The following is a 24,119-nucleotide window of genomic DNA, read 5'->3' as shown; positions in this document are numbered from 1 at the left end:
TCTGAATACCTGTTTGTTATTGTTCTGACCCTGCCTGTCTGACCATGTCTTTGCCTTGTCCCACTAATAAAGGCTTGCATATGGATCCCCTCGCCTCTCGTCTCCCTCTCCACGTTACAGTATGGTTGATTGTGTGTCATGAGTGATTGCAGACATTCCCACCTCTGTTAATAACAGAAAATCAAACATTGTTTCCAAAACTGATCCAGTTTCAGTGCTTTAATATTATAATAAGAATTGTAATAAATTTCTTACTAATGTTAGTAAATGAATATTAAATCATCAACATTAACATCTTAAACTTGCACTAAAACGTGATTTATACCATCTAAGTAGTAATTTAATACAATCTCATGTCTTCTTTAGTGATACAAGCTCTGAAACATTTACTGTATAACCTGTTGAATTTTTTCTTTTTCTTTTTTTTTAATATATATTGTTTATTGACTTGGTGCCATGGTGAACATTGAAATGTTTTTTTTTTTTTTTTCATTTTAAACAGTATAGATGATTACTTAATGGTAATGCAATATTTGTGAACACAACTGTGTATGTCAGACTATAAATCCCCCAAAAATATGCATGAGGGCTTTCTTTAGAGTTGCCACCCCTCATAGACTGCTGTTCTGCTGTTGACTGACACTAGAGGGAGACTGAGATCTTCCACCTAGTCAAACATTAAATGTTTATGAAAATATATTGAGGAAATAAGAGGGTCCAAAAAATAAATAAATAAATAAAATAAATAAATAAATACATCTCCTTTATACATACATAAATGGCTAATCTGTAGTAGTCTATTATTTGGAGCAATACCTGCCCAGTAGAAAAACTACCCAGAAACCCTTTAAAATCAGTGTTAAAGTTTTAGATGTTTAGCTTAGGCTGTTGTAGAATGATGGGTCACAGGTTTAGGAAAATAGTGTGCATCATTGAATTGTAATATGGCAGAAGATGAACCTTTGTTGTTTCTGTAGCGCCACAACAGGACCAAAAAGACAACAATCAAAAATGTGACAGTCAGTCCAGCAGTCACTCCAACTATCACAGGATTGAGACCATCAGATCCTGATCTTCTGGAGGAAGCTGAGATGAACACATTTTACAGTCATATTAGGGCTGTATATTATACAGAAACATTTCAATAGTGTTTATAGTTTCCTAGTCTCACCTGTGACTGAGATCCAGCTCTTGGGTGACTCTCCTCTCTCTGGGTGTTTGCAGTAGTAGAAACCCTCATGTGACTTTGAGACAGTAGAGATGATCATCTCTGTAGTTTGACTCTGGATGAGTGATTCATCTTTATAGAAATCAGCTCTGAGGTTTGGTGGTGTTGTATTTTGATATAAACAGTGTAGAATCAGAGTATCTCCTTCAGTCACAGGATGAACAGGACTCTCCAGAATCACACCAACTACAGAAACAGAGCAAAACATCAACTGACAAATAGTAAAAATATAGTAAAAATGGATCACAAGTGTTCAGTGGAGGATGCTCTAGTAATTATGCACAGACAAAGTTATAGTAGAAAAAATAATTATAATAAATACAGAATTCATAAATAAACATTTATTTGTTTACATGGTGTGGGCAAATGAACAGTGACTCACAGTGTACAGTGATATTAAAAGGCCTATTTAACTAGTCAACAAGGTATAAATGACCTGACACAAATTTTATTGTCAAAAAGTCATATTCTGGAGGTTTCACTTGCTGGGGTCAAATTGACCCCACTGTAAAAAAGGTGTTAGCGGATTTTCGGGTAACAGGAGGGTTAACAGGATGATATTTCTCTCAAGATTCAGACTCACTCCAGTGTCATATTGGGTGGTGGATCTGATTGTACATGTAGATCCTGTTTGTGATCCCCACAATAATGATGAACAATATTTTAGCCCATATCTGTCTGTGTTTCTTCTCACTTTCCATCCAGTAGAGTCACTCTGGTCCTCACAGCTCAGAGAGACAGAGACAGAGACAGATGTGAAGTGTTGAGTTCTGTTGGGACTGATGATCAGAGAGACTGGAGGAGAAACACCTGAGAAGACAATTACAGAAACAATTTGGAAATCAAGTCAAGACAGTTTTATTGGTATATTGATTAATAAATGTGTCATTATGCCATCAGCAAACAAGCCAAAGACAACTGTAATGACAAACGACAAAAACCTGCATAAGGTGTTACTACTGGAGGAAAAAAAAAAAACACCTGGGGAGGAACCAGACTCAAATCAGGAGTCAGTTCTTCTTTGCCTATACAGTGTGAATCTAGTAGTATTTATAGTTAACTGAATGTGTTGTATATTAAGATATAATTAGTAGGCAGATATTAATCAAACTGTAAAATGACTGATTAAGTGTTTATATGGTCCAGCCTATAAAATTTGCTGATGTGCACATTGATGGAGTGTCCTGTGTTTTTGTTAAAATGCCTCCTAGAATTGAGGTGTGATCAATGAAATAAAAATTAAAAATACATTTCATAATGAAAACATTATATATTAAATAGGTCAGATTATACATTTTTATTACGCCTTTATTTTCCCTCAGGTCCACTTATGTAATTAACACTTTTGTGACAATAGTTATATTTTAGTTTTTCATGACAATTTTCTACCATTAGAATTAAATAATTTACATTTTTGCAGCTAACCCAGGAATCAAGGTTTTGCTGGTTAGTTTGGTCTGTTTAGGCCCTGCTAGTAGATGCAGTAACTACACCTGACAGCAAAAACATCTTTCTACATTGACACCATTAAAAGTAGCCGTATATTATGACAGAATAAAATTTCAAGACACTTCAAGCTCTAAAAACATCATGTTTCATTCATTCTGTGGTTCAGTTTGAACTCACCAGTGACCCATATTAACTGTGTGTTGCTGTACTGTGTGTTATAGGCTGGTTTGCACAAATAAACTCCTGTGTGATTTAGAGCAGCAGAACTGACAGTGTAGTTTCCTCCAGCTCCTCTGCTGCTGTCTGAGAGCAGAATATAATGATTGCTGTAGTTTGTATAAAGTAAAAATGAGCAGATATTTTTACATGGTTTATAAATTACTTGGGTTGGTACAATCCCAATGATTAAATATTTTGAATCTCTAAAAGTTTTTATGAAACCAGTTTATTCAGATGTTACTATATGAAGCACATTATATCTTACTTGATGAGACAGTCTCAGTGAACCAGCTGAATGTCCAGCCTGTAGAGAAGCCATTAATCTGACAGATCAGAGTCACTGAATCTCCTTCAGTCAACCACATCTGTGGAGAAACACTTAAAACTGCTTTGGGAACTGAAGTTGATAAATCCCTCATTAATAACATGTTAAACTTGTGTGTGAATGTGAAGAGATGATCAAACTCACCTGATACTGTCAGTGTAACTTCATCACTGTTTGATGTTCGTGATCCTTCCGTCTCTACTCCATAACAGGAGTATTTACCTGCGTCAACCTCTTTAACAGGACTGAATGTGTGTTCCTGTTTATCACTGAAAACACTGTCTGAGCCTTTATACCAACTGTACTGCCATCTAGTGACTCCATCATATACAGGTGCTGGTCATATTATTAGAATATCTTCAAAAAGTTGATTTATTTCACCAATTCCATTCAAGAAGTGAAACTTGTATAATGTATACATTCATTCCACACAGACTGATATATTTCAAGTGTTTATTTCTTTTAATTTTGTTGATTATAATTGACAACTAATGAAAACCCCAAATTCAGTATCTCAGAAAATTAGAATATTACATAAGACCAATACAAAGAAAGGATTTTTAGAAATCTTGGCCAACTGAAAAGTATGAACATGAAAAGTATGAGCATGTACAGCACTCAATACTTAGTTGGGGCTCCTTTTGCCTGAATTACTGCAGCAATGCGGCGTGGGATGGAGTCGATCAGTCTGTGGCTGATGAGAGCTCAGGTTGCTCTGATAGTGGCCTTCAGCTCTTCTGCATTGTTGGGTCTGGCATATCGCATCTTCCTCTTCACAATACCCCATAGATTTTCTATGGGGTTAAGGTCAGGCGAGTTTGCTGGCCAATTAAGAACAGGGATACTATGGTCCTTAAACCAGGTACTGGTAGCTTTGGCACTGTGTGCAGGTGCCAAGTCCTGTTGGAAAATGAAATCTGCATTTCCATAAAGTTGGTCAGCAGCAGGAACCATGAAGTGCTCTAAAACGTCCTGGTATACAGCTGCGTTGACCTTGGACAGAAACCTTGGTGGAGAAAACACAGTGGACCAACACCAGCAGATGACATGGCACCCCAAACCATCACTGACTGTGGAAACTTTACACTGGACCTCAAGCAACGTGGATTCTGTGCCTCTCCTCTCTTCCTCCAGACTCTGGGACCCTGATTTCCAAAGGAAATGCAAAATTTACTTTCATCAGAAAACATAACTTGGGACCACTCAGCAGCAGTCCAGTCCTTTTTGTCTTTAGCCCAGGCGAGACGCTTCTGACGCTGTCTGTTATTCAAGAGTGGCTTGACGCAAGGAATGCGACAGCTGAAACCCATGTCTTGCATACGTCTGTGCGTAGTGGTTCTTGAAGCACTGACTCCAGCTGCAGTCCACTCTTTGTGAATCTCCCCCACATTTTTGAATGGGTTTTGTTTCACAATTCTCTCCAGGGTGCGGTTATCCCTATTGCTCACTTTTTTCTACCACATCTTTTCCTTCCCTTCGCCTCTCTATTAATGTGCTTGGACACAGAGCTCTGTGAACAGTCAGCCTCTTTTGCAATGACCTTTTGTGTCTTGTGCTCCTTGTGCAAGGTGTCAGTGGTCGTCTTTTGGACAACTGTCAAATCTTCCCCAAGTCTTCCCCATGATTGTGTAGCCTACAGAACTAGACTGAGAGATCATTTAAAGGCCTTTGCAGGTGTTTTGAGTTAATTAGCTGATTAGAGTGTGGCACCAGGTGTCTTCAATACTGAACCTTTTCACAATATTCTAATTTTCTGAGATACTGATTTTGGGGTTTTCATTAGTTGTCAGTTATAATCATCAAAATTAAAAGAAATAAACACTTGAAATATATCAGTCTGTGTGGAATGAGTGTATACATTATACAAGTTTCACTTCTTGAATGGAATTAGTGAAATAAATCAACTTTTTAAAGATATTTTAATTATATGACCAGCACCTGTATGTCACATCTGAGAGTGACTGTCTCTCCTCTCCTCTGTTGAGCAGGTTTGATGGTCACTTTGGCTTTTGGTCTTTCTGTACAATGACAACAATTCACAATGAAAATAATGTGCTGCTTTTACTATATGAACAGTTACTTGATTTTAAATCACACATGCCAAGATGAGACTGAAATATTGTTCTCTATAGCTATTATAGTCATTTATAGAATATCTGTCAGTATACAATCATTGGCCAGTTGGATTATGAAACTGTGAAAGTTTTTCAACAAGTTTTCAAACAACATCTAGATGTTCTCTCAATGTTCTGATTCTGAATTATCAGAACTGTCACATGAATAATTGAACTTGTTAAAAGGGTTTATTTATAATCATTATAAAGTGTAAGTAATCAGATGGTTTGTAACAGTTATTGTAGAATCATTTATATGTGTTGAAAATATATGAATCAAATTGACTCACCCTCAGTATGTCCAGAGTTGATGTTTGAAATCAGCACTAAAAACACAAAGAGAAAAACCTGTGACAGTTCTGTAGAACTGATGTAGACCTGTTGGTTTTATTCCATTTTTCCTTTTTTTTTTTTTTTATAAAAACATTGTGAGTTACTAAGTATAACACTTTCATTGTACAGAAAGTAAGCAAAAATATTTACATTATCAAAACATTTTCATTGACTTAAATCTAGTGTGAGCGCTCTCAAATATATATTGTTATATATTAAAACTTGTCAGTGTGTTCAACCATATAATGTTTATGTTTCTCACACTGTCACGAATAAAGTGAAAATGAAATGAAAAGTGTCAATTACGGCACTAAATTTATATCTGCTCATGTTGCATCATATTTTATTTGACGTGTTTACGCATTAAACCACACAACGAATCACAAACGATTCTCTAGCTAATGAATGCACTGTTCAGTCAGAATCGTTCAGATTAGTCATTGCTGATTTCACAGTGCAGACAACTTCATTCATTATAGGCAAACCCCAGCAAACACAGAAGGGTCCCCTAACGTTAGGTTTTTTTTGTTTTGTTTTTGTTTTTTTTTCTTTTTGAGGACCAAGGACCCAACATTCTAGGAGCGTTCTTTTTAGGTTTAATTTTTTGCAACCATAAAATAACGTTCCCGGAATGTTTCAGGGTGTTTATTTTTAATAACCTAAAAATAAAATGTAAAAAATTTCCCTAATGGACATTTTTGGGGTTATTATTTTGCAATCATAGAATAACGTTCCCAGTCAGCGCCACACTGTAAATTCTAATTAGTAAACCTTACTTAAAAAAAGCATGCAAACCGATTGCCTTGAAAAAAGCAAGTAAAGTGAAATAAGAACAGTATTTTGTACTTAGAAAGGTTTATTTAGTGTTGTAAACTTACACGCAAGTTCTGGTAACTCAGAATCACTTAGTTGTATTTACTTGAACAGAAATCTAATTTATTGCTAAAACCATGCAAACCGATTGCCTTAAATAAATCAAGTAAGCGTTACTCTGGTGCTAGAGTAATGCTTACTTGGTTTATGTAAAGCTATCGGTTTTCATGGTTTTAGCAATAAATTAGATTTCTGTTCAAGTAAATGCAACTAAGCACTTAAATTACTAACTATTAATTTAAGTAGTAACGGGCGTTTCTAGGATTTAAAAACATCAGGGGCTAGTAGTGATGGATAGGAGCTCACATCATACTTACGTATGATGTATGCATGACGTACGTATCATACTCTAACGTTTTGTTAGACACAGGTGGGTGAACCTGGATTTTTCTAGGTTTCCCTGAATACCTTTACATTTCTGTAAGTATATGACCCTGGTTTACTCAAATGAAACGGTGAAGTGGTCACAAAGTACTCTCAGAGCACTTCTGGAGATGTTGTTCATGCATTTTCTATGGCAGCCGCTGAAATTATGAAATCACCGCGAGCGTCACGCGCGCTTGTGTGTAGTAAAGGAAACCGCGCCTGCGTCTGCACCATTCATTCATAAAGAGACACGCAGAACATGCAGGATTCATATTTAAATGGAATTTTGCGGCCCAATATTTACAGATAGTCCACATCGCGATTTGATTGAAGTGTAATGACTGGCTTTTGATTCATTCATTCAAACTTTGACAAACTCAGTGAATTCCTCGGAAATCATAGGGCGATACAAAAACATTCGGGGCTAGAGGAAAATCGTTCGGGGCTCGAGCCTCGAATTATTAGCCCTAACGACGCCCCTGAGTAGTAATAGTAGTAATTTAACTAGTCTAGTAACTTAAGTGCTTCAAAAAACCATTACAAATTAATGAAAACAATGTTCCATTCATATGACACATACATTTAAGGCAGTGACAATTCAAAGTTAAAGGTAATGTATTACACAAACCAACAACAATCTGATACAAACCAACAACAATCTGATTTAGGGTATGCTTAGTGTAAGAAGTGGAGGTAGCAGTAGGAGGATGAGTTTAAGTATGGCACTGGGTAGGCTGCACATGTTGCCAATGGATTATATAATTCAAAAAATTACTTTAGTTTTAGGGTTTTGTTTTGTCCCAAGTAAAGCACCACACTTTGAATGAATCTCCAAGTGTTTTTCATGGTATTAGGTCAATCCAAATGTAGCAGTGATTCAAATGTACCAAATGACATTCCAGAAGCAAACAGTTGATGTAGATTCTACAGACTGTTCTTTGCAGTGTACCCTGAACAATGATGGCAGAAGACACAGGGTCAAGGCAGAGAAGATTTGGAGAAATACATCATCATCAATGATGGTCAGCAATCCAACACATATTAGTGTCCAGACTGCATCAACATCAGACACCTGCATAAAAAACAAACAAATAAAATATTAAGTAGGGCAATGTGATGGTTATTTGTCAGTGTTATCAGTCCTGCCTGGTTCACCAAAAATTTAAATTTGTTATCATTTACTCACCCATGACTTTTGTTCATTTTGGAATGACATGAGGGAGATTAAATGGCATAGTTTTCTTTTTTGGGTGAACGAGGTATATAATCAACAATAATCTTATAGAAGTATCTCAGTAATATAAGAGCAAATACACATTACATTTTCCCACAATTAAGTGTTTGTTTAAGGTGTATTTTTTTATTTATTTTTTTTTTTAGAACTTACAAAGCGGGTTAGTAGTAGAAGTATCTGGGGTAATCACAAAATGAAACAGGAAGGCCCGAGATGGGTGTGCAGTGCTGCCAAATCTGGGTTCTAGAAGAAAAAAAAAAGAAAAAAAAAAGTTTAAGACATTCAAGTGTTACAGTACAAATGTTTTTGTCAAAGTGTCAATAAAGAGGTCAATAACTGTTTATTTAAAAATTTTTGAAAACAATTAACATAGCAACATACATTTTAGGGGTTGTAGGGTGTGAAGTGTCCTCTTAAATCTGCAAAAAAAAAAAAAAAAAGTGGTTAGAGGTATACTGCATATGCAAGACTTTTTTTAAATGAAATTGTAAATAGTGTAGCACAGTGATTACTGAGTAAAAAAAACTGCTGTACTGCTGTGTATTAGCTTGAAATATCTCACCTCCAGTGTACTGAGGCCTGTGCTGATGAGACCGCTGTTCAGAGAAGGCAGTTGCCACAAACACTTGTCCTAAATATGACAAATAAAAGTAAGTTACACTAGTGTTGTGGCTTCTAGATTACAGACACATTCATTCCTTGATAGTTGCATGTTTTAGAAGGGTTACATTAAGAAAGAAAGAAAGAAAGAAAGAAAGAAAGAAAAAGTGTCCACATTTCTATACATATCTATTTGAAGCCACAGTCATAAAATCAATTCAAAAGCAGCATTTCCTCTGTATTACTGTAGAAATAAAAATTAAAAATTACTGTGAGACAAAGAGCTCATTTAATTTAAACCACAAAGGTTTAATCATGCAATGGCAATAACTGTGACATATTAAAACATATATGATGATAAAATTGTAAATTGAAAAAATTAACTTAAAATCAACATGAGTTTGCTACATCAACTCTGGGCAAAACAGAAAACTAACTACAAAGTTTTACATTTGTGACAGTAAAAAAGCATCTAGTGTAAACAGAATCACTTGTCTTTTGTCTACTTTACATGCAGCCCATGCACAAAATAGGGCTAAGTCAGTTAAAATTAGCAGCAGACAGAAAGACGCATTTACACACAATTATTTTTTTGATAACTTACCTTAGTGTCTTTGTCCAGAGGTAAAAATGCAAGCAGTCTCTGCTTCTTTTCCCAGCTTCAGCAAATTCTTCACCAATTAGCTGGAGCCAACCGATGTCAGCACAAATTCAAAACATTGCTTGTTGCACATGCTCTAACTGTCCTAATTTCTTCTTCTGTGGTTTTGTTGCACATTAGCAACACATTAGCGCACTGCTGCCTCTCACTGGTGTATTCATGTCATTGGTTTTGTTGTGACTACTTGAATATTTTAAGTAAGCCTTACTCAAAGCAGCAAGTAAACTGTTTTTTTCGCCTTGGAATTAGCTGTAACTTGATAAAACCTAGTAAGTAGAGCAACTAAGTAAAGATAACTAATTATATACAAGTAAGGTACACTATTGGATTTTACAGCAATAGCCTTGTGGGCAGCGCACTGACATAATCAATCCCAAAGCCTCCCAAATTCAAATCCCGACTCAAGGACCTTTCCTGATTCCGCCCTACATCTCTCTCTCACTTTGCTTTCTGTCAGCTCTGATCTGTCCTGTCATAATAATCATAATGTTACAAACGTGGAATAAAAGGACACAAAGCAAGAAGATATTTCAAAAGGGTGTGGTGCAATCATTGTAGAAACAGTACACATGTAGAATTTCTGTGCAAGAAAAGGGAGACCAAGATGGCGTCAGAAAGAATGTTGATGAACAAGACAGTGTGGCACCATCAATGTCAGGTCAGAGTACCCTACAAATTTTCTAGACTCCATCACGGCCTTCAAGCAGACGCCACCACCCTCAGACACCATGGCAGACCTGCTGCTACTGGATCGAACTTGCTTGAAAAATAGGCCACAGGTCACAGTCTGTCCCCATGATGCTGTCCCCATGGCGCCGGAGACTACTTTCATGTTCAAGAGAACAGAAGTCATAAACCCATTTTTCTCATCCACCATCTGAACAAAAAGCTTTGTTGGTACCGGTAGGCCCAAAGTCGGCGCCGGAGACAGTTGAACTTTCATGTTCACGAATGCCTCGGCCACCTCCTCTGTCCACTTAATTTTGTTGCATGACTTCAGCCCCGTCCCTATTGTTAGGGCTCTCAGAGGCTGCTTGAGAATCGCATAATTTGTAATGAATGTTTCTTTGTGATTGGCTTCAGTACATCTTTTATGGCCTGCACTCTTTTGTCAGACAGGGACTTACTGTTGGGTGTTATGACATGACACAAAAATGGTTACTTGTTGTTTTTATAAACTGTAGTTCTGGCAGGCTGACCTTGTAGCCCTCCTGAGCCAAATGCTTCAGGAGAGAGACAGTGTCAGCCACATGTATTCATCTCTACTAATAAGAAACTAATAAACCTTTACATATTATAGCAAAGCATTTTCAGCTGTCAGAGTCAAAGGTTCTAGGCTTCTTTGAAGCACTTTGTTATCTATCATAGGGGTTGTTTGAAAAACCCTGACTCAAACACGTAAATTTATAGCCTTTTGCCATTGAATTCAAATGCAAACTAGTAGCCACTGTTTTTTTGTCCAGTGGCATGCTAAAAAATGCATTAGCCAAGTCTACCACTGAAAAGAATGTTGCATCTTGCTGAATTTGTGACAAGATTGTGTATGGATTTGGCACTGAGGGGCCCTTTGTCTGACAGCTGCATTCACTGCTTGTAATTCTTGGACAAAACGCCATTCTGTAGGTTGGCCCTTATCCCTTATAATTTTCACATTAAATATTGGAGTGCGCACTGGAGAATCATTACATAGCACTATTATACCCTCTTTCAAAAGTGAATCAAACACTGATTTTATACCCAGTACTGCCTCTGCTTCAGAGGATACTGCTGTTGACACAGCCTGTAATCAGATTTTAGAGTGATTACAACCGGTTCACATCCCTTGATCAAACCCACATCATATTTGTGTTTTGCCCACAATTTAGGAGGCACCTCTGCCAAAGCAGGGTGTATGTCTGAGGTGCAAATATTTGCCATGCAATGATTTTCTTTTGTGCTTTTATTAATAGGGATCACAATTCTATCTACTTTAATGTCATATTTGCGGTCTGACACTCTTACTGTGTTTCATACCCCCACCTATCTCACACCAGTCTGTTGCATGAACAGATTTCTTCACAAATCTCCCTACTTCACCCCATGACTGATCCCTGGCCTTGGAAACAGATAAGTGAGGCACAGACTCTCCTGCCACTAGACAAAATGGAAGCTGTTTTTCTGTCAGGCTGATTGAAACCGCACACACACTTTCTGTCCAAAACATCTGATCACAGCTCAAAGTTTCACTCGTCCCTCTTTTTTTTTCTTTTTTTTTTCTTTCACCTTACGACATGTGACGTGCAATGCAAATTGTCAGGCATCATAATTTGTGTTGAATGGCTTTGTTCGATTCTTAGCCAATTCACACATCATCTGAGCCCAATCATTGTTTTTAATGTGCCAATTATAAGCCCACTGATGCTCAGCTCGCAGACAGCACAATTGCTCCTCCTGTTCTGTCACTCTGACACCCCAGGAGTCTGCGACGAGCACTAAATTTAGTTTACATAAATCTCGACCCATGATGGGTACAGGGCATGCCAGTGAATATGTTAATGCATGTTTCAGCACCCGGCCTACCTTTGTTTCACAATTCAAAGGCACTGTGAATTTTTCAAAAATTTTATGCGCCAATCATAAGCCCACTGATGCAAAAGTGGACTCATTTGTGTTATCAGTCAGTACCGGTTGACATGGCAAGTCACATGGTCGTAAACACCCACACGGAAATAACCTATATAAACATATATGTTTTAATATAGGTTTTGATATAGGTTTTTAATAAATTGGCCGTTTTCCTATATTATATGTACATATATGCACATGTGGAAAAAAGACTTGATTGACAAAATTAAAAAAACGACAAGCCATTTTGTCATACATTTCCTTCTTTTCCACTATTTTCATACAAGAAAGAATTGACCTTGTAAATGTTTCAGGAAAACGTGTAGACATCCTAGCTTTCCATCTCCTCTCACTTATTTGCCATAGTTAAATTCCATAACATGCCAATTGCATGTGATACCAATTTCACGTGTTCGCACATAAGTTTTTTGCATTTTTTTTTTTTTTAGTTAGTTCTTAGTTATTGCCTTGATAATAGAAAATATGAGCTAGGCATCATGTATGACAGTTGCCAAAGTGAGATATGAACTAAAATGACCAGATTCTGCCATTAGCTATATAGGAGACATATCTTGTATGTACATATAGGGCTTTTTTGTGGATATAAAGAAGCAATACAGGAGACCTATATGGCCTGTATATGCACATATATGCACCTCAATTTCGCCTATATGTGGCATATATACGCATATATGCAGCATATATATTATCATATATGTGCATATATACTGCATATAGGTTTCATATATGCGCATATATCCTCATATAGGTTCTTTCCATGTGGGCAAGATCTGGTTGCCCCAGAATCTGCTAAAAATTCAACTAATACTACTTTCAAACATCACTCTACATTTATCAGAAATTTCATTATTCAAATCGGAAATACTCAAACATATGCAAGCTTATTCTTCATTGCAGAGAGCAGTATGTCAAATTAGAGACACAAAGAAATGCAAGCTTTTTCATCGTTGCAGAGAGCAGTGTGTTTACATCAGTGTATGTGTGTGTGTGTATGTGATATTAAAAGACGTTCACTTCCCTGCACTGTAGCTGTCAGCTGCTCGCCCGGGACCCCTCCTCCCTGCTCTCCGTCTTTCTTGCTTCAGTCTTCTGCTTGATTTTACTGATTCTCTGGACATTCTCGGCTCCAGTGATCATCCTTCTTACACAGTTTGCATTTACTGCACTTTCTGGTCAGATGATCATCAGTCCCACAGATCATACACCCCCGTTGCTTTGGGGTTCTTTCAGTCCAGCTTGAGGGTCTTCCTCCCCGTCCTTTCCCTCTCCTGCCCCTCATCTGTTGGTTTTGGGGAGCCGAATAGCCTCCCGGTCTTGACACAGCCTGCCCTAAGGCTAGCTGTAATTCTTTGTCAGTCTTTGCTCTCGCTCTTTCTTTCTTCGTCATCGTCCAGTTGCTGCTCATTCTATGATAATCTTCCCCTCTCAGCTTCCCACTCACAGTCCAAGGTCTAAAGACCATCACCACATCAGGCCGTGAAACTTCGACCATCGGGGTGCTCACATTTCCTTCCTTTACGGTGTTTCTTGTCTTTCGTTTCTTTGTTGGGGGAAGTCTGCGAGTTCTTTTATCGTCGGCCTCTTCGTTGGGCGATTTGGGAATCATTTCAGGGTTTTCTTCTTCCTCTTGCCCTCCAGCTGCTGCTGCCTGTGGATGTGATGCTGTCTGTATTTCTGACGGTACTGCCGGTCTCGCTGGCAATGCTGATGGTCTTGCTGGTGGTGCTGTCTGTCTTCTTGGTGGAGAGCAGTTGAGATCAGGGTCCACTTTTAGGGCTTACAGCTCAGCCACAGGATAGTGATGATACGGTGGTGGTACATGTGGGAAAATAAACACAAAGGAGTTAGTGGATCTATGTGTTGCAGTTACTTTTTCTTCACACTCTTCCTTTTCCGTTCCTTTTTCATCCCTATATGCCAGTTCTTTTTGCATTGTCTTTTTTTCCCTTTTATCAGCCTCTCTTATCCAACAATCCACTGCCTGCTCACGTTTCTCACACAGCACCCTTTCTGTTTCTCACTCCCTTCCTCAGTTGACTCCTTTACTACCCTTAATCTTCTAGCACTCAAGGTACCTTCTTTCAGAAAATCATGATATTTAACCAACTTATCCATATCTTGCATGCATTTTGGATATATAATTTCCTCATTTGATGAAATACCGGTGTATCATATTTAACAAATTTACTCTGGGATTTCCCCATAATGGCTTCCTTTTCACCCTTGGGCTCCCGTCGGACGTCTCCAACAGATCCGACCTATATCCTCAAGTCGGCCAGGCAGAATGCACCCTGCACCCCGATTAATTACACGCACACCTTTTCAATTCCTTCAAAATGTACTTCTCGTGTCGTACTTACTTACGTGATCTCAATTTCCCGAAATCTATTTCACTTTCTTTTTAAAAACGTTTTGACCACGCTTACTTTCCTCACACAATTTTCTTTTCTACAGAATCAATTTCCCCTTGAAATTATCTCTAATCACGTTGCCCACAAGCCACTATGGTTCGTCCACCCTTTTTTTTTTTTTTTAATTAACCCCAATTCTAATAATACCAGTTCTAATTTCAAAACCAAATTCTATTAGAATATCTTGATCTGTCTCTTACCGGAGAGTTCTGATGCCACCTGGGTTTTTGTTTGCTGATCCAGTGGTGTCTCTCCTGGGCCCTGGCGGTCGGTTCCTCATCCCTCAATCTAGTCGGGGTAGGGCTGTGACTTCTAAGTCCAGGATGATCAATCACTGTCTGCTCTCGGGTCCAAAAGGTACATCCAAGGAATCCCACTTCTGACACCAAATTGTTGTGGCAAAATAAAACCGACTCTCACCAGAGTAAGAGACAAACTCAGTCAAATGTCTTTTATCAGTTTATTCTTTGCAAAGAAGGTCAGACAGTCATACAGAAACACAGGTTACTGCAGAGTGCAACCCAGAAGGGAGGGCTCACTCCAATTTATATCTCTTCCCTAGCCTTCAAGGTTACATCTCCTAACTGGTAACTTTCCACACGTAATAAGAATCAGACAAATACATTCTGCTACGTCATATTCCCAAGATTCAAATCTTTATATTTAGGGCCCTAACACCCTTCTCTTATGTCATTCTTATAGCAGGTTTAAATAAAGCAGACCCTTACACAATATTCCATAAGCACATAGATGAGTAAAATGATTTTTTTCTTTCACAAAATAAAAGCTTTTGTAACATTATACATCACACAGCTTGGAGTCTATTTTGAGAAATTAATGATAAAAATAAATAATAAAAAAATTTATTTAGCAAGGATGCTTTAAATTGATCAAAAGATGAGATGTCATGATAAAGACATTTATAATGTTACAAAAGATTTCTATATCAGATAAATGTTTTTGAGCAGCAAATCAGAATATTAGAATGATTTCTGAAGGATAATGTGACTGGATCATGAGTAATGATGAAAAAAAAAAATCTCCTTTGACCTCACAGGATTGAATTACATTTTAAAATATATTCAAATAGAAAACATTTTAAATAGTAAAAAAAAAAAAAATTAAACATTTAGTTTTTTTGCTGTACTTTGGATCATATAAATGCAGGATTGGTGAACAGAAGGGAAAAAAAACCATTAAAATTTTTCTGTTAGAAAACTTTTGACTGGTAGTGTATTAATGTCTACAGTCTGTCTATTACTCTGTATTCATCACAAACTGGGCTACACTAATATGTGAGCAGCATTAATGTATTTGTATTATATTTGGGTTCTTCTTCTACAGGTTTTTAAAAATACATCTGAGCACAAACACTGCAAGCTGAAGTTTGAGATTATTTTCGTCTGTTTTATACAGTATATGTTTCATGTGTTAGTTTAGTTTATTATAGTAAATCCATTGCTGCTAATCATTTGATTTTTAACTTTTATGTGTCCAGTGTTGATCTAAATGCAAACTGGTTCTAACTGAACCCACAGTTGTGTATTCACTGTTGTTGAAAGGTAAGACGATGAAACAACGTCGCGTTTTCAACGTTGATTCAATTTGCAAAATCAACACCTAATTCAACGTTAATCCAACGTTTACAGAATGACCTTAGTTCACCCACACTGAAGGTAAAATGGTGAAACAACGTCGCGATTTCAAGGGTGAAACAACGTTGTAATTTCAAGGTGCAATGACGTCACAATATCAACGTTGATCCAATTTGCCAAATCGAAACATAATCCAACGTTGATTCAACCATGGTACCGGACGTTGTTTCAACGGTGAATCAAGGTGAAATGCCAGCTGGGCATTGCTGCTTCCATAGACATATGTGTGCATTTTACAAACTCTAAATGTATTGTTTTACTAGTACTTATGTATATTTAAATGTCTGAAATCTAAAATAAACGTTATGTGGTTGAAAACACTGCATAATTGTGATTATATGACAAGCGCAGCGCGCGTCTCTCTCTGGATCAGCGCCAGCCAACGCGCGAAAACACAGTTTGAACATTCTAAATCCCATATGTGGGACTGTACCGCTCATAGGGTTAAGCAAGAATATTCACTATCATACATACCAAACATGAACATGAACTCTTAAGCTACTCAATAGTTATTAAAATGACATACACAATAAATGATTACTAGAACATAACAGTCAAATGTGAGTTACTTACGTGATAATGGAGTCATGCAATAGACTGATGTTTGTTTATAAGTCCTTTTGAGATCATACATACCTGTCAAGTTTTGGATTTGAAAATAAGGGAAATTTTCCGGCGCCCGCCGCGAGCAGTCCCACCACCCCAACCAAGCTCCAGTATCCCTTACATTTTAAGACAGGTGACAAGAAAGCTAAAATCACCACTTGTCAACCACTTATAAACTACAATCGGCTTTATGCACAGCTGCACTACTTCCTGAACTTCAGGCAGCTCCTTTGTTTCCTGTCTGCCATTATTGGACAAACTGATTAATCCAGGTGATCAGTTTGTCCAATAATGGCAGACAGGAAACAAAAGAGCTGGCTGAAGTTCAGGAAGTAGTGCAGCTGTGCATAAAGCCAATGATAGGCCTACCTTTGTTGACATTGACATGCTGTGAACATTCATAGCCTAAATGAAAACACAAAAGGGTATATATGAAGAGCATTTATTTAAAGGCTTATTTGCATATTTTCTGTTCATTTAACATTGCTTGTCTTTACATTTACATTTCATTTTCATTCCACATTCTTTTCACATTCACACACTCATTCATTTCGTATTGCTTTTTTGTACAGTTTTTCTTTTCATTTCACATAACTTTTCTTTACTCTTTTAGTGACTTATTGTACTCATTTGTTGCAGACTTTGCATTCTTTAAGACTGTTTTGGAAGGAGTGTATTTGTGGGCTGGGCCAGAGTGGTTAATTTTACATGAGAGCAGAGCACAAACAGTTCTGTTGTCTAACGACATCCTATTCTCTGTAACAATCTTTCGTACCATGCTAAACACCCTTTCTGAACTTGCATTGCTATGGGGAATGCATAGTAAAGCCTTCATAAGTTTTGGCAGCTCACTGAACCTCATGTCCTTTCCTACCAGGCCCCAAAATCTGTCGATTCTGTCTTCTTGGGGGAGTTGCTTGCTATCTGTCACCTGATAGTCTGTGAATTCCTCCCTCATCTTATCCTCTTTCAGCCTCAACTGAGGGAACAGGGCCCCTAGCCTTTCCACTGTAAAGTAAAACAAGTGTTTGACTAAGCTCCACTACTCCCTGAACTTAAGCCAGCTCCTTTATTTCCTGTCAATTTCTGCACTACAATGGTACTGTTACCACACTGCACATAGCTGTACATACTGTACATATCTGTTTATATGGTTCATACTAAATATCCATATTTATTCAGTTTTTCTGTAATATATTCTATTAATACACTGCATATATCTATATTGTTTTTACTACTACTATAATGATACTGCCACTACATTGCACATATCTGTACATATTGTTCATATTACATAGCCATATTTATTCTGCTCTTATAGGTTACTGCTAACAAACTAAACATACTTATATTTAATTTATCCAGGTGTGTCTGACCATTGCTAGGGTGGTTGCTAGAGTAAGTAGTTACTTACTAGAGTAAGTAATTTTTTTTTTAATAATGCAGGTTAAAATACGGGAGATTTACGGGAAAATACTAATACGGGAGGACGGTGGGAAAGAAGGGTAAATTACGGGACTTTCCCGGCCAAAACGGGATACTTGACAGGTATGAGATCATATAATGTAGATATTTGTAAGGGTAAAGAACTTTTAGACAATTTGAAACTCTAAAGCAGTGGTTCTCAATCCTCGTCCCTTATTTAACACAGCTGATTGAGAGCATCAGCTCATTAGGAGAGAGATCCATGAACTGAACTAACGAGCTGATGATCATCTCAATCAGGTGTGTTAAATAAGGTAGACATGCAAAATGGGCAGAGCAGGGGTGCCCCGGGTCCCAGGATTGAGAATCACTGCTCTAAAGGGATTAGAGTTCCCTGCTATTAAACAATCTCTGTTCAAATCAGCTTGAATGATTTTATTAATGGCACCAAATATAGCTGTCCAGAATGAATCGGATTTGAGTGATTTTCTGAAGCCAGAGTCTGTGATAGGGATGTTAGTGATGAAAGGCTCACAGGAAGGTCATAAATTGAACTTCCCTCCATAAAGTCGTCACCAGTTTAAACTTGGTCATCTTTTTTTCTTCATTAAATAGAAGAGCTGCTCGTAGGAATGGACTGAAGTTAAACTTTTCAAGCTAACTAGTCCCTTCATCGCCAGTTTGAACCTAGACCTACTCAGTTTTCAAAAAAAAAAACAACAAAAAAAAAAACTAAGGATATTGACAAGTTATTACTAAACAATTAAAATGTATTGGAGTGATTGAAGACATTCATGTAAAATTTAGTTCTGTTCAATCTGTTCAGATATTTTTATACATTTTTGCTCAAACATAAACATGCCATGTAGTCACATTTATGATGACCAATTTGCTCACACTCATACTACAAAGTGGCACTGTAGCAATTAAATCTTATTTTATTGTAATGATATAAACTGAAAGTATAAATATTATAGCAAAACTACAGTATATAATTTTAATTGTGAACAATTATTCTAATTTAAAACTAAGAACAACAAGCAAGCTGCAACATAAGTCAAAATCATTTGACCAGTTTTAGCAGTTTTCATATCTAAAGATTAAACACACATAGAGGTACTGTATATAGCAATGAAATATTTTAGAGCTAAAAAATAGCTAAAAAATTGAACATCCACTACACACGTTTATAACCTAGAATATTTCCATGATTATTCCAGACTTGAAAATCACAATGTTTTTATGACCATGAAAACCCCGCCACAAATACATTTAAAATCAAGAAGAACAAAAGAGAAACTGAAACTTTCACAACAGTTAAAAAAAAAAAATCAACAATTTTTCTTTCCCACATAATGACGTAACCTTTAAGAATACAGAATACAGTTAAAAAGATAATCACTGACATTAAATACTGATATATATATACTGTCATCAGTTGTTCAGCATCACAAAGATGATTCAGAATTGATGATCCTGGTCATTCTCCAGCCCTTCTCAACCTAAACTCATCAGCGTCCTGGAATTGAACGTTTCTCCTTCAGCCATTTATTCAATCTAAGCATATGTCACATCACTAGATCCAGCAGCTAAAAATGATTGGAAAATGTGTAAATGAATTAAAAATGGCGCATTTTAATTTGTGCACATTTCATTTTATTTTTAGATGCTCAACTACACTGTTAGACATTTCTGTAATTTCTACAGTTATTAACTGTATATCACCCAGTATAATACTGCAAATTCCCTTTGCAGTAAATAACTGTAATAACCATTGCATTATGGGAATTCTCTGTGAGGTCAGACCCCAAATACAGAGACTTACTGTATTTTTTAAAATTGCTGTATACTACTGTATTTGCTGTAACGTTCTCATTGGCGGCGTTCTAACGAGGTTGTTTTTATTTTCCTCTTTTATTATATTTGCATTGACACGATTTGCCCTACACCGTGTCTACAACGCCACAACAGCTTGGGACGGATACACTGGATGTGTTGCATCGCTTGTAATGACTGGAAAATCCGTTTGTCTTGTTACATCTGTAAGTCAGAAATATACCGGGACATTACTGTACTGTAAGCATCCACTGTATATTTAATGGGTTCAATATTGTCTTCTTTTGTCGAGTCGCGCTGCGCCGCGCCACTCGTGTCTGAGGAAGACGCTGAAGCAGCGGGCAGAGTCGCGGCGTTTGCGGAAGAGTTCCAGAGAAGGTCCGCGCTGTGTGTCGATGCAATTTACGAGAGATTAAGACCAGCAAGTAAGGTAAAAATATATATACGTTTGTCTGAGTGTTTGTCAGATTTTTGCACACAAGTTTAACCTAGTAATATTTACCCGTCAACATGGCGGTTACAAACTTTATTATAGTACACTGCGCTGTCGTTTCAAACGGTTTTTGTCAGCTTATTAAATTAAGTTACTAAATTAAAATATTTTTTAACAAGCAACGCTTATATTAACATTAGGTTAACTAATGTGAAATTTTGTTCAGGTGTTAGTATAATGTTGGCCAGTAGACTATTGAAAAAAAAAATCATATGTTAGCAAGGTTACACAAGTTATATGGCTAACTGTTAGCTGCCTTTCTAGTTATAGAATTAGTTTGTTATAATTATTAATGGAATTTAAGATTTACTGCATTTTGTTGTGTTTGTGTTTTAAAGGCAACTGCAATGAAGCATCACGAAAAAAGACATGATCATGCCAACCACTCTGAGACTGATAGTTCATGGTAAGAGAACAACTATGGTTTTGAGCAGTTTGTGTATTTTTTGTGGGGTTTGCCTTTTAAAAGTGTGCCATTTCTTCTGCTTGTTTTTCAGAGAAGACATTTCTGTCACTAACAAAGTGGATGGTGAGCAAAGGTGGTGGCCACGTTTTGGATCAGCACCTGAGTTTTGAAGATGGCTGTGTATTCTTTGGCTGCATGTCTTTTTCTCCATTATGTTTCTGTTGCCTATAGATTCTTTGTGAGGATACAACATAATGCACTGCAAAACGTCCTAGGGGAAATGGTGAAGATGGACTGTTCCAGCAGTTTAAGACTGTATTTTTAAGTGTTATACATGCATTGTTTTAAATAAAGTATTTGATATTTTGTGATTATTGTGTCTGTTTTTAATTGAATGTCAGTAGTACCTATGTAGAGCAAAAATAAAATAAATTTAAATAAATTCAATATAAAATTATAAAATCTACTGTAAATCTATATTAAATCTATATTAAAATGAATGAATTACAGTAGTATACTGATGAATTTGACCTTTTTTTAATAGTATTTGGCTGTTAAACAGCTACAGTTTGCAACTGTAAATTAAATACGGTTTGCTACTGTAAATTCTAATTACAGTAACTTACTGGCAACAGTGTTAACTGTAAAAACCCTTTGAAATGTCTAACAGTGTATGCTTGTAAGTGCAGTTTTCAGCAGCTCCTTGTGAATTGTGATTGATGTTTTTATTTTGACACTCACCTTGATGGGTCACCAGGTTCAGTTTAGAGTAAACAGTGTCTGAACTTTCACTGGTTTTCCCTAAAAGATACCAACAGTTAATATCACTAGTGCTTACTGTGTATCCAATTTTCATAAAATCTCTATAGCTTCTATAAAGAGAACAAAATAATTTATTTTAAAACATTACATGTTATGGCTCAGGCTGATTTCACAAATGGGTGTTTAGGAAAATACTGACCCGTTTTTTGTTGCTATTTAGTGTTGTGGGAGAAATTAAAATCAAAGGGGCTTTTTACCCCACAGGTCTGCTGAACACTATTGTCATAATCATAAAACCATAAGAGAATCAACTTTGGTTTCAGTTTACCTTTGTTTTCTTTCTTTTTCTTCTGTTTCTCTGTAGATTTGAGTTCAATATCAGCATAAGTGAGTTCAGTAGCTCCACTTACAATGTCTACAATGAATAACAGAGAAAAGAATGAGACATTTGTTTAAAATGTAAAATGGAAAACAAAGATGAATTTGATTACTTAGAAAATAACTACTGCCTTTGTAAATTATCATAATAACATTCTGTAACATCAGTAGTTACCTGTGCTTATGTCTTTATTAATTGTTGCATCAACAGAGTCATAAATATGAGCAGTTCCTGTAATAAATTAATGCATCGTATATATTTAAAATACATATGAAATATTTTGTTATGCATTATTGTTAATGAAATAAAACTGAATTACGCCTAATTGAAATGTAAATGTCAGGTACACAAATATCATATTACACTTTAGAAGAAAATTATTTTTTGTGTTTGTTAGTTGACAGTTATTTCTAAGTATCTTCAATCTCAGCTTGTAAAGATTCACGGTTAAATATTAATGGTTAATGGGTAAAGACTGACCAGACATGAGTGTTTTATTTCCTGTTTCACTCTGGTTCTGCTCTGATGTCTGACTGCTGTTCTGCTGTTGACTGACACTAGAGGGAGACTGAGATCTTCCACCTAGTCAAACATAAAATGTTTATGAAAATATTTTGAGGAAATAAGGGGGTCAAAAAAGACTTTAATCTCCTTTATGCATACAGTAAATACATGGCTAATTTGTAGTAGTCTAGTCCAGCAGAAATCTACCCAAAATCAGTACACATACAAGTTTAAGACCGGCTAAAGTCAGATAACCAGCTTAGGCTGTTTTAGGACAACACATCACAGGTTTAGGAAAATAGTGTGCATCATTGAATTTTAATATGGCACAAGATGAACCTTTGTTGTTTCTGTAGCACCACAGCAGGACCAAGAAGACACTGATGAAAAATGTGACAGTCAGTCCAGCAGACACTCCAACTATCACAGGATTGAGACCATCAGATCCTGATCTTCTGGAGGAAGCTGAGATGAACACATTTTACAGTCATATTAGTGCTTTATATTATACAGAAACATTTCAATAGTGTTTATAGTTCCTAGTCTCACCTGTGACTGAGATCCAGCTCTTGGGTGACTCTCCTCTCTCTGGGTGTTTGCAGTAGTAGAAACCCTCATGTGACTTTGAGACAGTAGAGATGATCATCTCTGTAGTTTGACTCTGGATGAGTGATTCATCTTTATAGAAATCAGCTCTGAGGTTTGGTGGTGTTGTATGTTGATGTAAACAGTGTAGAGTCAGAGTATCTCCTTCAGTCACAGGATGAACAGGACTCTCCAGAATCACATCAGCTACAGAAACAGAGCAAATCAACTGACAAATAGTAAAAATATAGTAAAAATGTGTCGACAATGTGGAGACAATAACAGCAGCACAACTGAACGAGAAGTGTTCAGTGGAAGACGCTCTAGTAATTATGCACAGACAGAGTTACAATAGTAATAGTAATAATAATAATAAATACACTATGCATAAATAAACATTTATCTGTTTACATGACGTGGGCAAATGAACAATGACTCACAGTGTACAGTGATATTAACAGGATGATGTTTCAGACTCACACCAGTACACTCCAGTGTCCCATGTGGAGGTGGTGATGATTTTACATGTAGATCCTGTTTGTGATCCCCACACTGATGATGAACAATCTTCCAGCCCATATTTGTCTGTGTTTCTTCTCACTCTCCATCCAATAGTGTCACTCTGGTCCTCACAGCTCAGAGAGACAGAGACAGATGTGAAGTGTTGAGTTCTGTTGGGACTGATGATCAGAGACACTGGAGGAGAAACACCTGAGAAGACAATTACAGATACAATTTGGAAATCAAGTCAAGACAGTTTTATTGATACAACACTTTACACAACTTCAGCTTTTTAGAAAAAAAATATTACAGCTCTAACATCTGAAAACTCATAAGTCATCACTGAGTATTTCTATTTAAAACACAAACAAACATTACACCTTAAATATTTGTCATTATGTCATCAGCAAGCAACATTTTACATTTTTGCAGCTAACACAGGAATCAAGGTTTTGCTGGTTAGTTTGGTCTATTTAGGCCCTGCTAGTAGATGCAGTAACTACATCTGACAGCTAAATCATCTTTCTTC

General features: G+C 36.8%; 2 protein-coding genes across 2 annotated transcripts in view; both read right to left on the bottom strand.

Moving 5' to 3' along the window:
- Positions 1 to 611: 611 nt before the first annotated feature.
- On the bottom strand, positions 612 to 7,224 carry LOC127162493 (uncharacterized). Its single transcript, XM_051105275.1, is given in 12 exon segments — positions 612 to 667; positions 961 to 1,086; positions 1,172 to 1,414; positions 1,611 to 1,641; positions 1,780 to 1,811; positions 1,814 to 2,038; positions 2,855 to 2,980; positions 3,162 to 3,293; positions 3,366 to 3,548; positions 5,159 to 5,239; positions 5,626 to 5,661; positions 7,212 to 7,224. Coding segments are annotated over 12 exon segments (1,284 nt in total).
- Positions 7,225 to 17,045: 9,821 nt separating this feature from the next.
- Positions 17,046 to 24,119, bottom strand: part of LOC127162496 (Fc receptor-like protein 5) — a 51,357-nt gene continuing 44,283 nt past the window's right edge. Inside the window, exons 8-13 of the mRNA XM_051105278.1 lie at positions 22,844 to 22,969; positions 22,481 to 22,582; positions 22,175 to 22,231; positions 21,950 to 22,036; positions 21,601 to 21,660; positions 17,046 to 19,713 (exon numbers count right to left, since the gene is read on the bottom strand). Coding sequence (XP_050961235.1) covers positions 19,682 to 19,713; positions 21,601 to 21,660; positions 21,950 to 22,036; positions 22,175 to 22,231; positions 22,481 to 22,582; positions 22,844 to 22,969 — 464 coding nt within the window. The 3' untranslated portion in view covers positions 17,046 to 19,681. The remainder of the gene's footprint in view (positions 19,714 to 21,600; positions 21,661 to 21,949; positions 22,037 to 22,174; positions 22,232 to 22,480; positions 22,583 to 22,843; positions 22,970 to 24,119) is intronic.

This window comes from Labeo rohita, unplaced genomic scaffold (assembly GCF_022985175.1).
Source record: "Labeo rohita strain BAU-BD-2019 unplaced genomic scaffold, IGBB_LRoh.1.0 scaffold_95, whole genome shotgun sequence".
Taxonomy (NCBI): domain Eukaryota; kingdom Metazoa; phylum Chordata; class Actinopteri; order Cypriniformes; family Cyprinidae; genus Labeo; species Labeo rohita.
This window is presented reverse-complemented; position numbering and strand designations above follow the sequence as displayed.